At 37.4% G+C, this 15,917-nt stretch overlaps 1 protein-coding gene across 1 annotated transcript in view; it reads right to left on the bottom strand.

The window, feature by feature from the left end:
- The window catches only part of LOC309674401 (adhesion G protein-coupled receptor A3-like), a gene marked incomplete at its 5' end in the record, with an annotated part of 285,537 nt that overhangs the window by 229,389 nt on the left and 40,231 nt on the right, over positions 1-15,917 (bottom strand). Inside the window, one exon of the mRNA XM_082486426.1 lies at positions 10,842-10,913. Coding sequence (XP_082342552.1) covers positions 10,842-10,913 — 72 coding nt within the window. The remainder of the gene's footprint in view (positions 1-10,841; positions 10,914-15,917) is intronic.

The following is a 15,917-nucleotide window of genomic DNA, read 5'->3' as shown; positions in this document are numbered from 1 at the left end:
CTTAAGGTAGAAAGAAAAGATGGGAAACACATTTGGTTCTGGACACTTGCACTAAAACTATGGGACTGATTTCACTAACCTATTTTTCAGAGTTAATTACTGCTATTTTTAAACAACAGTGTAATATCCTAAAGGAAACATCCTCTCTTTTTGGAGTTACTGCTTTTTTGCAGACATACAGGATATTTTCCTGTTGTCTTATCCTCTAAAATATAAAGTATGTGATGTCTAATAGTCTGTATTGTACTGGAAAATAATAAATGACTAGAGGAAAAAAATCCATTATCTTTCTGTCAGATTACATTACAAGTGCCTTGATAGTTACTTCATGCTTGTAAGACTTGCGATATGTATGCCTATTAGAAAGAGGGTAATGTAATTTTCATTTTAATTTCTAACTCTTCTGTTTCTGACAGTAATACTAAGAATAACAAGAGTTTTATAATTCCTGATATAACGCTAAATCTCTCTTTGATATTGCATACTAGGACATTCTAGCTTCTGGAGTCTTGAGAGGGGTTTTTTTTTTTTTGAGAGTTTTGGAGAGTTTTTCTGTTTGTTTGTATATGGGTTGGGTTTTCTTGGGGAGGCCTTTACGTTACTAAATGAGTAATTCATTGTTAGTCATAGGATGTAATCAGCAGATCCATAAAGGAGCACAGAATTAAAATTAAAATGTGATTAAAAATTAAATTTGCCCGGTTTGACTTGAGACGTTGATCCTGCCTCTGTTTCTCCTCCTCTGGTATCTCAAAATTTCTATGCAACAATTGCAAATTAAATGTCCTCCTTCTGCGCAATTCCTTAAAGCGCTGTCTGCAGCTAAATAATATTTACTTTGAAATGCATTCCACCCTGCACTCCTTTACTTCTACATAAGGACCTATAACAGTGCTTCTTCCAAGTCCAGTTTTCTGTTCCACGATGCGTTCAAAGGATCCTCCAGGTCTGGTTTTGAAAATAAAAACGCATATATTGGTTGTACTGATAGTACTAGGAGAAGGGGAATACCAATGCTGCAAACTCAAATTCCTAGTATCGGGTCAGGATTTGATTCATTACATTAACTCTTGTTTGGCATATTTCTGATTCAATATTGTTCACGGAAAAAAAAATACATCCAATAGGACAGCTACAGCTGACCTCCATCCACTTAAAAGAAAAAAGAGAAAACCCAAATTTTTACATTGAGACCTATTTTCTAGCAGGATACTATCATTTTTTAATGACAGTATGTTAATACAAGCATTTTATATATGGATCCATCTTATTTGTATTTTTCCCTCTGATATTTTATTACATCAGATTATATTACTGGAAGAATAGATCAAATTTGTGTCTGGACTAAAACTGAGCCTAAAAAGCCTGTCAAGATGACAAGAAGAGGATGACCTCAGCCACATCCCCTGCAGCCCTGCTAGCATTTGTCATAACCCTCTCAGGTATAGAGATGTGCCAGCGCTGCCTCGGTCTTATCACTAAGACGTCACAGTCTCATCTCCATCGCTGTCTAACACCCATGCATGCCCTGTGCAGCCTACAGCACGCTCAGATTGGTTCCATAGGATTTAGTGAGAGTTATTTCAGCTGATGTAGTCAAAGTTAAAAAATTTTTCTGCTCCAGGACAATTTTCTGCTCCTGAACACGCCTTTTCACTGCTTACCAAAAAAAAAAGTGAAGTTTATATTTACTACTAAACTCAGCTAACAACTGAATTTTTGTGACGCACGGAGCTGCACAAAATATGTCAACTGAGCACCAGTATCCTCTATCTGCACTCATGTATTTGTGTCCGTTAAGACTTCCCAGTCAGGCTAGAAGGAACGCATCAAAAATAAATACATGACTCAACCTCTATAAGGCAGAAATGTATGATGTAATCGTCATTGTACTTTTTTTCTTACAATGTCTTTTCTCTCAAGATGCATCGAGATCCTCTATTATTATGGGATTTGGAGATATTAGGCAAGCAATACAATTTTGCAGATGAAAAACACTGAGAGGTAGAGAGAGATCAAGTGATGGCACAAAACTTGAATGAAAACTATGGCCAAATTTAAAGGAAAAGACTCCCAGATTTCCAATCATTTGCCTCAAATAAAAGCCTCTTCTTTCAGTGTATAATATTATGCTACCTGACTGTTATGCATTTGCTACAGCATACATAAAATTCCCTATTTACACAAATACCTTTATGATTAAGAAGGATTAACTACCTTTAAGTAAAAGACATAATAGCTAAAAAGCTGTATTTTTAATAGAGTGCAATGCCTAAAGCATAGTATCTTCCGGGATCAGATGATGAAAAAAGAAATGTCAATTAAAAAATACTGTCAAGGTATAAAGTTGTCCAACTTTAATTTATCCACTAAATTTATCCACTACGAATAAGATACTTTCAGCTAAGTAAGGGGCAGTAAGATAGGGGCAACTTTGCGTTACAACATTATTGTAAAAAATAAACTGTATTTTTGCATGATTTACAAGATAAAATTCAAATATTTTAACTGTTAATGAAGAACCCATATTTGATGCTAAAAAAAAAACTTTCAAAGTGAGGAACAGAAGATATTATGCTGCTACAACAATCATTTTTGTTTCTCCTTTCAGTCTGATATCAGAATCATACCAATCTCACCAATCTACGCCATTAAAATTGTAAGATATTAAAATGATTTTATATAAAATGGACTTTATGGAGTTAAATTGATTTTATGGAAAAAATACTTCTTTCTGACATGTATTTATTATTTAGCAATAACTCCTTTAAATGTTAGAAACTGCAGTGGCAGATACATGGAGTTAGATATTTAAAGAACACATTCATTTAAGTGGACATCTCTATAGTCTGTCTGTATCAGAATAAATGTGACATTGGTGTTATTGAGCAACATGTCTAGAATTATCATAATGGCAGAGGACCAAGCACCAAAGGGAGGCAAAATCCCAGAGCACCTGGGCTGTTACTGCTGCAAAGGATGTGGAAGGAGCCCCAGGGTCAGTAAGGAATCAGGTCCTAAACCCGGGATACTATGCAAGCCCAGATAAAAATATCTTTCAGTGGCTGACCATGGCATTCATGATCAATGAAAAAATGAGATGGTTGAGCAGCTGCGTGTATTAGGCTGTGAAAAATACACTCCCATTTACTAGCTTACCACTCATTTTCTTGGTAGAAATTGGTTCTCTCCATGCTTCAGGATGAGCCTTAAAAAGCATTCATTTCCCAAAAAGCTATTCTAATTTTAAGTGGTAAATAATTATTATTTGGGTAAATATTTCATTCCTTCCTTCTGATCTGTCTGCTACTTGACATACGTTCACAGCTTTTTTCCCTTTTCTGTATTTCTAAAGATCTTCATTTGCAATAGAATCATCAAATCATAGAATAGTTTGGGTTGGAAGAGACCTTTAAGGGTCATCTAGTCCAATGCCCTCTGCAACAAGCAGGGACATCTTCAACTAGATCAGGTTGCTCAGAGCCCCGTCCAACTTGACCTGGAATGTTTCCAGGGATGGGGCATCTCCCACCTCTCTGGACAACCTGTTTCACCACTCTTATTGTAAAAAAATTCCTCCTTATATCTAGTCTGAATCTACCCTACTTTAGTTTAAAACCATTAGCCCTTGTTCTATCACAAAAGGCTCTGTTAAAAAGTCTGTCCCCATGTTTCTTATAAGTCCCCTTTAAGTACCGAAAGGCTGCAATAAGGTCTCCCCAGAGTCTTCTCTTCTCCAGGCTCAATAATCCCAACTCTCTCGGCCTGTTCTCAGAGGAGAGGTGCTTCAGCCCTCTGATCATTTTTGAGGCCCTCCTCTGGACCCGCTCCAACAGGTCCATGTCTGTCCTGGGCTGAGGGCTCCAGAGCTGGAGGCAGTACTCCAGGTGGGGTCTCACCAGAGTGGAGTAGAGGGGCAGAATCCCCTCCATCGACCTGCTGGCCATGCTGCTTCTGATGCAGCCCAGGATATGGTTGGCTTTCTGGGGTGCAAATGCACATTGTTGGCTCACGTCCAGCCTTTCATCCACCAGTACCCCCAAGTCCTTCTTGGCAGGGCTGCTCTCAATCCCTTCATCCCCCAGCCTGTATTGATCTCAAGGCTTGCCCCGACCCAGGTGCAGGACCCTGCACTTGGCCTTGTTGAACCTCATGAGGTTCACGCAGGCCCACTTCTCAAGCTTGTCCAGGTCCCTCTGGATGGGAGCCCATCCCTCAGGAGTGTCAGCCACACCACTCGACTCGGTGTCATTTGCAAATTTGCTGAGGGTGCGCTTGATCCCACTGACCGTGTCATTGATGATAATATTAAACAGATGTCTCTCTTTAGACAATGGATGTCTCTCTGGAAGAACAGTTACCTTAACTTCAGTAATTAATGAATTTTCAGAGCTTTCCTTTTTGAGCTCAATATTTATAATTGCCTTAGTACTGAATATATTGCAGACAAGCATACTTAACATCAATTAAAAAACTTCCAGCTATATTAGCTGCTTCTAGAAGTGACAAAGGGAGCTATCCCGCTTCATGCAAACCCTAGCAGCGTTGTAAATAGAAAGACAATCTCTTAATCTGACACTGAAATCAAAAGGGTAACTCAAAGTTCAATGAGCTCCAAGAGGAATAAGAATTGTTTTCAGCCTAGTTTTAGCATATGCGCACAAAGTACAGATCGTCTCGCTCCAGGAGAAAAATCATTCCCCATGGCTATTCCCATCCTTCCTCACCTACTGGGATATGCTCAACCACTTCAAAGAGTAACGCAGCATAATGAGTTTTTTTGTAAACGATTACAACAAGCCAACACAATAAGAAATTTAACATGAAAAATTGCTTAGATTTCCCCAGGACTCCGAGACATATTACTACACAAGGAAAAATAATGGTTGGAGCATTTGTATTTTTCTTCTTTGAGAATATCTAAGGTGAAATTAAACAAACTCATTTGTTATCATTAGCAACTAGATCTAGAGAAGTTACTAAATCCATGTGGGATTTGAAATACAGGAAAAAGTAGCAAGAAAACTTTAGATGCTTGAAAGGAACTTGTACTGATTTTCCTTCCTCCATATTTCCCCAAATAAAAAAAGAAATAGATAAAACCGAACAGTTTCAATCGTGCCATGACTCCTTACATAGCAGACAGCTCCAAGAAACACATTTTAAAATTGCCCTTTCCCCAACAGGCATTTCTCTAAACATGGCTATATGGCATTTGAGGTGAATTAATGTGGTCATTTGAGGTCTCCAAGATGATTAATTTATTTTCTGTTAAAAGTACTTGCATGAATTTAGGGGCACACTCCTTAGTTGCAAGCACTTCAGAAAAAAAAAAAAAAGTTGTACAATTGGAGTCTGAAATATTACTTTTTTATTATAACCAGTATTTTTCTATTTTTAAAACAATCCAAAAAAGAACAAGTAATTCTAAATTTAATTTATGAAGTTTCTAACTTTAAAAGATGTTATACATATGTGTTGAAAAGAAAACTGTTTAACACTTTCTTTAAGCATGTGTTCAATCCTTCCAGTGCCTAGGAAGAACAGCTCTGTTTCTTCATGTGTGTATGTGCGTGTGTGCACGCACGCACACTTCAGAAGTATAGGCAGGAAAAGAAATAAAGCGGCCAGTAATTTAAAGAACGCAAATTGCATGTTTATGAAGGACAGCAGTATATCAAAACATAAAACCTTCATATTTTACTCCTTCATCAACTGAGTTTTGTTAAAGAACATCTAAATACCATATTTTTGTACCAGCGGTTTAGCAGCATGGGTTTTTTTCTATGGTCTCATTTGTTTTGCTTGCCTTTCCTGCCCTTTTATTCTCTCAGCTTAATGTGTTATTACTTCAATTGCACAGCACAATATGTAGTTGCAGAATGTCATACTGAAATCTACTCAAAGTACGGTTTATGCAATCTTATCAAATAATAACTGAAGACAACATGTGACTGCATAGCACTGCCACACAGTTGGTAACTTTAGGATACAACAACGCTCAATAAAAGTACACACAATCTAAGTGAGACCCGGTTGAGAAACACTTATCTATACAGCTAAAAAACCAAAATTAATACAAAGAATAAATCCAATGCTAAATTCTTACAAACGCTTCGGTATTATTTTTCTTTGTCTAGAAAGATGTCTAGGAATATTGGGAAAAGGTAACGGGAAGTTTCTACGAAACAGTCACAGTTGAAGCATTAGTGCCTGGCATGCTTTTCTTCTGGGTCAACTGTGAAAAATATGGGCAATCTTGCTTAGTGATCTTTCATCCCTATTTCCCAAGGAAACACTGCTTATGCAATCATGCTGTTTGTGTATGCTGCTTTATTTTTATTTGCCGCTTCCCCCCAAATAGCTTCTGAACCTGTCAAAGAGTTTCAGCCACAGGGGACGAAGGAGCAGCAGTCTCAGAGGTAATTATGCTCCTCTAAACTTCATGAAAAAGTACATTTGGTTATGCAACAGAGAGAGAGAGACTTCACACACCCACCTCAGAAAACGTGCAAATGCCAGGAAGCCCACAGTGGAGAAGAAGCCACAACAGATCGCCCCCAGCTGGAGGTCAACATGGGGACTTAGTGCGGGACAGGGGCTATCCAGACAATTGTGATGCAGCGGTTGTTGCGGAGGGTAAGAAAATGAGTAGTGTGGATAATAGCTCAGATACATACTCTTTTGCGCCAGCTGACATCAGGACAAGGGAATAAGGCTTAGTTTCCTAGTCTAGATTTTGACTTTGGGTCCAGAACAGCTGGAACACCCGGCCCAGAAACTTCTGTTCTTGTCCCTAAAAGCATCACGTGGACTACATTTTCCAGAAGAGATATTTAGAGGCCAAATATCCTCTAGCATTGAAAGACTTGCCACATCCGTTACTAATAATATTACTTTGCACACCGTTCACTGACTGCAATGTCTTTGGAGCAGGGTTCATACCATATATTGCCTGTGATTCCCTGGGTAATAGCAATGGCTAACCCCACTGCCCAGAAGTTAAAAATAAATAAATGAATAATAATAATTTTTAAAAAAAAAATCAAACTGTAAGCCACAGATTTTTCCATTTAATATATTGTTCTAATTTATGGAATAATTCTATCACCAAATTATTCAGACTCTTAATTTTTCAGTTGTTCAGATCCTCAGAATCACTATTTTAACTAAATGAGAGCTGCTGGATTGCTGAAATTTACTTGAAAAGACCATCTCACTGTTTCATGGCTTTGAAGACCCACTTTGTCCTTCTTTCACGGTACGCAGAGCATATGAAAAACTTACTGAAAAGTCTACAATAACCAATGCTACCCTGCTCAGATCAATGCATTTCCCAAGAACATATGGCACTGACTACAGACCAGGAAGGCACTGGAACTGAAACCATTGCAAGCTGTCAGGTCTTTGCCTCAAGCTTCAAATCTAAACTGAACTCAGCCTTCTGAATACGAAGCCATCCCCACAAGGTGTATCACAGAAATGGGTTCAAGGTACTCGCTCTCACCTGTAGAATTTATGGTCTGTAGATCTCTTCCGCTTAAATTCCATAAAGCTCTTCATATTTTAAGAAACAGTTTCATTGCCCCACTTTCTTCAAAAAAGCTTATTTAGTTTCTTACCTATGCTTCTGATTTTCATCCAAATCAAGGGAGCAGTCAAGGCCAATATAACTGAGGACCATACAAAACCTAAGTTTACAGAAAGTTTTTATTTTCACGTGGTATTTAAGGAATGATATTCACCTCCTAATGCCTCTTGTTAGTACTACAAAGTAAGCCCCGTGGCAGAGAGGTGCATCGTGACCCAGAGGTCATAACACATTTGTGAGTCAACCTTTCCAAACCAGCACAAGGCAGTAATTCTTTCCTTCAGAAAACTCAAACTAAGTGCAGAGAGAGTGCCATCTCTCCAGATCACATGTGAGTCACTGTTCACACACCTACAAAATACAGAAAAAGCACCTTTTGTGAGACATTGTTTGTCAAAGCATTTTTGCAAACCGTCCGGTAAAAATACTATTATTTCATAAATTTTGATCACTGTTATTTATACAGTTGTTATTACAGACATTATTCAGTGTTTCATTTTTAATATTAATAAGGTATCAGTAAATATAGGATTCTCTTTCTATTACTAGAAGGGAAATAACTGTATCCCCAAACATGTTTTTTCCCAGCTGGCTGGTTGTATCCCCTGAAAACCTAATATCAGATTTCCTTTTACAGCAGTAACACAATTTAAGACAATCTGAAATAGAAACCTTGTAATACTCATGCTATGGTTGAAAAAAAATGCAATTTTCTGAGCAGTCTGCAGAAACAAATACAAACCAGGTTCAACTGTATTTTGAAAAAAATTGCATTTCATGCAGAATGTAAAGAGTTCTACAATAGTCTCAGCTTCAGAGAAATTGATTCTGTCTTATTCTTAGAATGGACAGTTAAAGGGCAAACAACTTATGTTTCTCGGTTTGCTTGATTGAAGTTGCATAGAATGAGGAGTCCTAGTTTGAAACAACTGCTCGGGGAGGTCTCTCGCTTGTGTAACACACAGTTGAGAAATCACCTTGGGAGGACTGACACTTCTGTAATCCAATTCCTGTTGTGACATGCATTGAAAAACAAAATAATAAGGGGAAAGTTGTCACTATCTTATTGGAGCAGGGCTTCAAACTGTTCTCTGCCCAAAACGTGGTTTTGAGCATTCCAGGATAGGAAAGAGCCCGAATATATAAGTCACTCAGTTCCACCTGAAACTTTACCTCCCCTCTAAAGTTTTCAAGTTTGACATTGAATGATTTCATTTTCCACATCAGCTAACGCTCTTCTGGCTCATGAGCTCATGGTAACCACAAAAGAATTACAGACAGACATGATTCTTGTCCCCGTGGCATTCATATTGCTATTTTTTTTGTTCTGCAGGACCACAAGAAGTGCAAAGCCAAATTAAACGAGTAATCCTTAAGTCCAGCACACACGCATTTCTAAGCGCTTATCTTAAAGGAAGCTGGATTTTCCTGCTACTGTACTTCGTCAGATTCTCTAACTGCCCTTTCTGGCAAGGAATAAAAGTTCTTTTTGGTCCATTTTGATGAGCCATGAACATCGACAGCAGTTGCTGTCATAGTTGTCCACTTCAAGCATCTGAAATACCGCTTTGAATTGGCTTGTGTGGAAAAGGCAAAGCTGGGGCAACCTTTGTCCAAGGGTTAGGAGCACTCATCCAGATGTAGTTCATTTACACCCACTGCTTCCACCTCTTAGTAGGCTATTCCAGCTGTTCTCACCCCACCAACTGAAACTGGTCCTTTGCAGATATTGATAAGAACAGTACGGGGCCAGAGAACAAGAGACAGAGCATCCAAATCTGATGAGATCAATCACCTGAATTCTAGTCTTCGCGTCAAGGACCACCTATGGATTTTGTATTAATGTCATGGCCAAATAGAATCATATACAGAGGAGATGATACTCACGGATTTTATCTGTAATGTTGTGGAAAATCAATACAATAAAATGAAGAAGGTTTAGATGGTGATGTACTTGAGGCTACACACTGTTCTCAATACTGTTTGCAATATCTTTTCATGTTGAAGTATTTCTCTAACCAGATAACTAATAAAGTTTTAAAAAGTACGTGCTCAATATCATTCCCCAATGTAAGCTAAACCTAAAAAATAAATATGTTTTCCTCTGTTTCTAAACACGAATGCTTTACCTGCAGTGCACTAGAATTTAATTTACTGATTTCCTTTCTTGCAATAAATTTGTAATCCTATCCTCTAAACTGCTTTAATATTGGTAAACTTCTTTATAAACCTCAAATCATTATTACACCTAACATTAAACCAGTTAGCAAATAATGCGCAACTACTCTTCCTTCTATACCATTTAATATTGCCAATATTAAAGAAGTATTTGTTACATCTAAAACTATATGCAGAGAAAATATAGTATTCCTTTACATAACTGTTCAGACAGTTAGCTTTATCCTAACCCTTCAAGGTGCTTAAGGGATTGCTCCAGACCTTGAAATACATTGTTTATTTTTAAATTGCAGTTAGAATATTTAAATATCTCAGTATCATATACTTACCCACCTTATCACACAACCATAAATAGTATGCATGTCACACACACATATAGTAAAATATTAGCTAAAGTTGACTTTAACATGTAACTTTTTTTGCATATGGAAACAGTCATACAACATAGAATACATTCATGCATTCAAGAATGTAGCAGCCACTTTAAATCAACAGCTCTACATAATGAATGTATTCTTATAAAGCAATATAAAAATAATTTAGCTTAAGCTGCAGGAGATGCTTTAAAATAGGCATGACATAATTACTCATTTTAGAGGCACTGGCAAAGTAAGTTTCCCATAGAAGTAAAAAAATAGCGATAGCGATAATGATAAGTGTTGTCCAACTTCTGTAGAGTACAATTAAAACATAGAATTGAATTAAAATTAGAATAGAATTAAAATGGAAGTATTGGAGACCGATGAGTTAAATAACCCAAACTATGTGTCAGGTACATTAGTGTTACCATTACATACACCAGTCTTCACTGTGACAGTGTACACAGCGTAGTACAAGTCTTTGACTGGATGTTTATTTTAGTTCCAAATTGATAGCAGTGCCTTCCTGTATTTTCCACATCCATCCCCATTCCACTCATTTTTATGCCATTTCTTAACTTGATGACCACCTAGAAACTTTACGGTGCAATACAGTTCAGAACACCTCAACTTCATTATCTGATGTTTGGTTTTATATTTAAAACACAAAGACTTTTTAATTGAAGGTGCAACGAGGCTGATCAGTTACTCACAGTCTCTCCAGGGATCTCAGTCCAAAGAAAGAGCCATTCTTCAACCATAAGATCTTGTTATTGCTCAGAATCCTACAAGAAGTCAGGAAAGAATCTGGTTAATGGAACACGATAATTCCACTGATTAAAAACATGTAATTATAGTAAATGACTGACTCTGTAAAATACTAATCACAAAATTCTCTGCTTCATTTGCATTTTGCCATCATAGCAGTAAATAAAGATTACCATTTCCTGAAGTGCACAGTTTCTTCTTTATTAAATAAAAGCACATTCAAGAAACATGTCAACAAATGACTTTTGGCTTTAACTTGAAAACTGTAACACTGATAAATGCCCACACTTCACTAGCAGATTCTAAATTACCACTGGCAAAGGTACTTGTTGGGCTTCCCAGTCGGCAAAAAGGCTGATGACGAATGGGACATGTTAAAAATGCCTCCAGTAGACTAGAGGGCAATCCAGTCCCTCTACAGTGGCTGCTATAGCAGGGATGTACAAAGAATGACACCATAAATGGCTGAATCAGAGAAAGTATTTGATTTTCTGTAGGAGAGAGAAACAAAAAAACGCCCCTTTACCACAAAAACAGACTAGTGCAGAAACGTTTTCCTGTTGCAGCCTCTGCATAGTAGAAATTCAGTACCTAAGCTCTGCCTGGCCCATCTAGTCCCACCACCAGCAAGTACACACGCAAACCGGCCCTGCATGCAAGCTATTGAAAAGTTGAAAAGAGTGCCTGTTCTTCCTTTTCGTGTGAAACTACTGTCCATGTCACAGGCAGCTCTTTCTAGTTCGCCGATTTTTCATCGCTATATTTCCCCAGCTACTTCAGAAGCAATACAATATGAACATGCACTCATTCTGAAGATGTTACCACCTAAAAACCTTAAAATACACAAAAGAAATGTAATTTGTTTTAGAAGCTCTAGAAATCATCTTTTTAAACAGATCTAATAATTATTCAATGCACAAAGAGATGCTTGTGTCTGAAAAAGTCTCATTCCGACTGCTTGAGAAATGGGTGTTTTAATATAACATTCACAATAATTTATACTTCTCTAGTGCACAAAATTCCATTGCAATAAAGATAGAAATAAAACAAAACAAAAAAAATCAAATGAATGTTATGTCCTTAACTAGTAAACTTGAGACTTTGTGAATCACCTTTTTACTTTTGTAAAATTTTAAAACAATTTGTTACATGAGACTATCTTATCTTGTCTCGCTCTTAGCATTTCCCATCGGATATGAACAGTAAGTGCTTTGCCCCCCCCATATACACACCTATTACATAAAATCTCAAGACTAGGTGCAAAAGACAACACATAACACTGGCCCATAGTGAAAAGAAAATAATTACTGATATAGGAAAGTTAAAATACTGTAATGTTAGTAAGATTTGGAGATTTTTGCAAGTTATAAATTCATCAATAAACATATTTTGATGTGGTTTTATGGCCCACTGTCAGAGAACATGGAGAACAGAGCAGTTCAGAGCTGACCTGTATGTTATTACACCATGTCGTTACTGAATGCACTCCTGCAGCAACATTGCTCCTCGCCCAGAACCAGTCAGTATAACCTGCAAGTGGCAATTCGGCATCAATTATGAACGCTTACACCCAGGCATCTGAAAGCCCCCACAAGCCTGTGCTTAAGACAAAAATTAAATACGCTCCAATATACGCACAGTCTATTGCCAGCAACTCAGAAACTCCACAACTCACAAGATCTTCCTTCTACTTCTCAGATTAAAAATCTTACGTACGACATTAAATATTTCCCTAATCTACCAGGTCTTCACAACCATCTTAGAAATACATTTCAGCAGTGACACGATGAAAGACCACAAACTCTTTCGTTTTGTCTTATTTGTCAGATTTTCTGAACCTTTTAGGTGCTCCTACAGTGGCTAAATTGGAAAATTGTTTTAAAAAACTGAATATCTAAAAAATGTAAATACATAAAACATTCTATTACTTTATTCTGTTCTTTTATTCACTTTCTCTTCTGAGGCTGCACAGAACTTGTGTCAGTCAACAAAAAATGAAGTCCCAAAATTAAAATTGGCCAGGCTTGGAAAGACTAACATCATAAATTCCACTTCATATCGGGTCATTTGGTTATATGCAATGGTACAGAGAGACCGTCTTTGAGGTGTCTCACAGTGACATTAGATATAAATATTATATTTGGACCGTTCTGCGTAGCCTGATTTTCAAAGATACGTTCGCTTCAGAACTCACGTCTGGCTTAGCTACAAGTATTTCTGTTTCTGAAAAATTTTCATGGTGCCAATTTGTTTTTCCAGCCTTCTACTCATTCCGCCCGGAAAAAAGAGGGCAGTCTGAACTTCACTGGCAACTCCGTGAAAATGCAGCATGCGGCAGCAGCACGCAGGTCTCCTGCACTCTACTTCTGGGTCTCCTTCTGTATGGCCCTAAGCACGTAGACTGAAACCAGTATCATTAATCTACATAAAAGAAACTCCTAGAAATTAAAGAGAACTATCTGACGAGTAATAAATCACAAGATTAAGCAGAACATCTAGCTCATAAATGGAACACTCAGTAAACACAGCTCGTGTTCTGCAATGCTGCTATCTCATTTAGTCATTCGCTGTTACTTTTCTGAAAGATAAACTGAGTCTTGGAAAATATAACAGACACCACAAAATTAAAAAGAAAAATAAAAATCATAGAACTTAACTATGTAAATTTGGGTTTCTAAATGAAACCTTTCAAATCTTTATAGCAGACTCAGGGAGACTTTCACACAGAGATCAGGTTTCAAAAATTAAGTCTCCTTCAGGGCCTTCTCTGCAGTGCCAACTAAAATTCAGGTTTCATAAACAAAGTAATATGGGTATTATAGTTAAAATATGATCCTTTTTCTGTTCAGAATCACAGCTTTAGAGAACCCTAGCATTTCAGTAAGGTCTGGGGGGAGGGTGAAATCTGTAACAATTAATCCAAGTTATCTACATGTCATTGAGCTGGCTGGTATGCTACATGGCAAGAATCCACCTGTTTTTAATTAGCTTTAGTGATGCCCAAGAACTTGCAATGGGTCATTATCAAGAAGGATTTGGTTTGCACTGAAGACGTTCCGTGAATACAACGAACAACTTCACTGTCAAACATAAATCCCATTATTTTTCATACAGTAATGAATCTCTTGTTAAACTTTTGATGCAACTCATTACATTCTTCCCTTCTAAGGACATTTGCTGTGGGAATGAGGCTAGAAGGGAGGAAAGTTTTGGTTACAATGTTCACTATACTAACTTGGAAATGAGGCTTCACTACAGATGATGAAAAATCTTGTCAAGTAATCAATCCCTGGACAAATTGTGGCTCTTACTACTGATGCTGAAATTACACACAATAATTTAGTATATTACTTCTTCAGAAAAGTAACAGAACGGACACGGAATGTATGAAATATGGCAGAAATACTTAGGTACCTCTTTTCCCTTGAATACAGTCACCTGCTTACAGGGAGATGTTTATAATTAGAGACCTGCAGAAATTTTGCAGGAAAACAGACATGAAAAGCATCCTTTTCTTGTACTCACAGATGCAAAGGTTTGGTAGATAAATACATGGGGAAAAGGTACTATTCGTGTATTTGATTTTGGATAGCTTATAACATAATTATAACTTTCAGATGTAACAGAAACTGAGAGTCACTTATTTTAATAAAAGATTAAATATAGTTTGGATTTTTAAAACAAATCACCATGCACCCACTATGATTAAGTATTTCTCACATTTCATTTATTCACAGCATTTTGACTTTTTTTTTCCTGGTGTGCTAGTGACACACAGCAATCAATATTGCTACACTTGCAACTAGACAGCTGGTTTAAATAATTATCAGTTTCTAACCATGTGCTAAGAATCCCACATTTTCAGTATTTTATTCCGAGGAGAGAAACACTAAGAAAACAAGCACACTTTATTTCAGTGAAACTATTTTCAGTGAAACCAAAATCTACTTAAAGTTTTACTTCTCTTAAAAAAAAAACCCAAAACCCACCACACCACCCAAAATACCAAAACAAAAACACTTTCCTGGATAAACCTTCTGAGAAGATATTTATTTTAAAGTTCAGTTTGCAAACTGTCTTTGCACTATATATAATGATCCAAACCCCAAGTAACTGGAAGTTAAAATGGTGGTACTTTCAGCCCTCACAGGATACATCTAACCAAAACAGTGCTGGTGAGCAGTTGTGAACTGTTTGCTCACTTTCTTGACTCTTTCAAATCTTACGTCTCCACTGCTCCTTCTCCTAAGACGCTTTAGGGGACAGTTTACCCCAGGGAGTACACATTCAGAAGACATCAACTCTACACCAGGTTTGTCCTTTCACGAACATATGAAGCCCTCCAGCACTATTCCGGCAGATTCTGGAGGAATACCCTTTGAACACCCTCTCTTGACCTACAGTGACACCCCAAAGTATGTAATCCATATGTGTAGTTTCACAATGCAAATATACTTCTCCGGTGGGCTGCAACGCAGGCTGCATGCTATTTCATTCATCCTACGCATTCATCCAACCAACCTCACACGTACACAAGGACCAAAATCACGCCAAGGAGCATACTAACAACCGAGAAGCACGGGTGGGCAACGAGGCATTGCTTCCACTCTCTCCTGGACCTCTTTCTTTAGCAGTATAGACATACCTAAAAGGATGAATTGTCCTAACGGGCTACAAGCCATGCCTCTGATTTTCTTTCTGGTTCTTCCATTTGAATTAAACAAGCCACAAATCACAGTTTCCTAAAATTGATGCAATGATTTTTGGTTTTGTGAAACCATTAGAAGTGCTAAAAGAACTTGTGCAAGAAAGTCTCATTCAAGTATAAAACACAGCCAGTATAAGAGAATCTACTATAGTATTTTAAAAAATATCAAATAAGCAGCTCTCAACCATAATGCAAACAAACTTCAACTTCCTACAACCCCTCAAGCAGGCAGAATCTTTTTACCATGCCTTCAAAGTCAATGGACTTGAGATCACTTGATATTACAGAGGAAATAAATTCCACAGCTGAGGCT

The sequence above is a fragment of the Vanellus vanellus genome (assembly GCF_965231255.1).
Source record: "Vanellus vanellus genome assembly, chromosome: 7".
Taxonomy (NCBI): Eukaryota; Metazoa; Chordata; class Aves; order Charadriiformes; family Charadriidae; genus Vanellus; species Vanellus vanellus.
The sequence above is the reverse complement of the archived record's forward strand: the minus strand, read 5'-3'. Positions and strand labels throughout refer to the sequence as shown.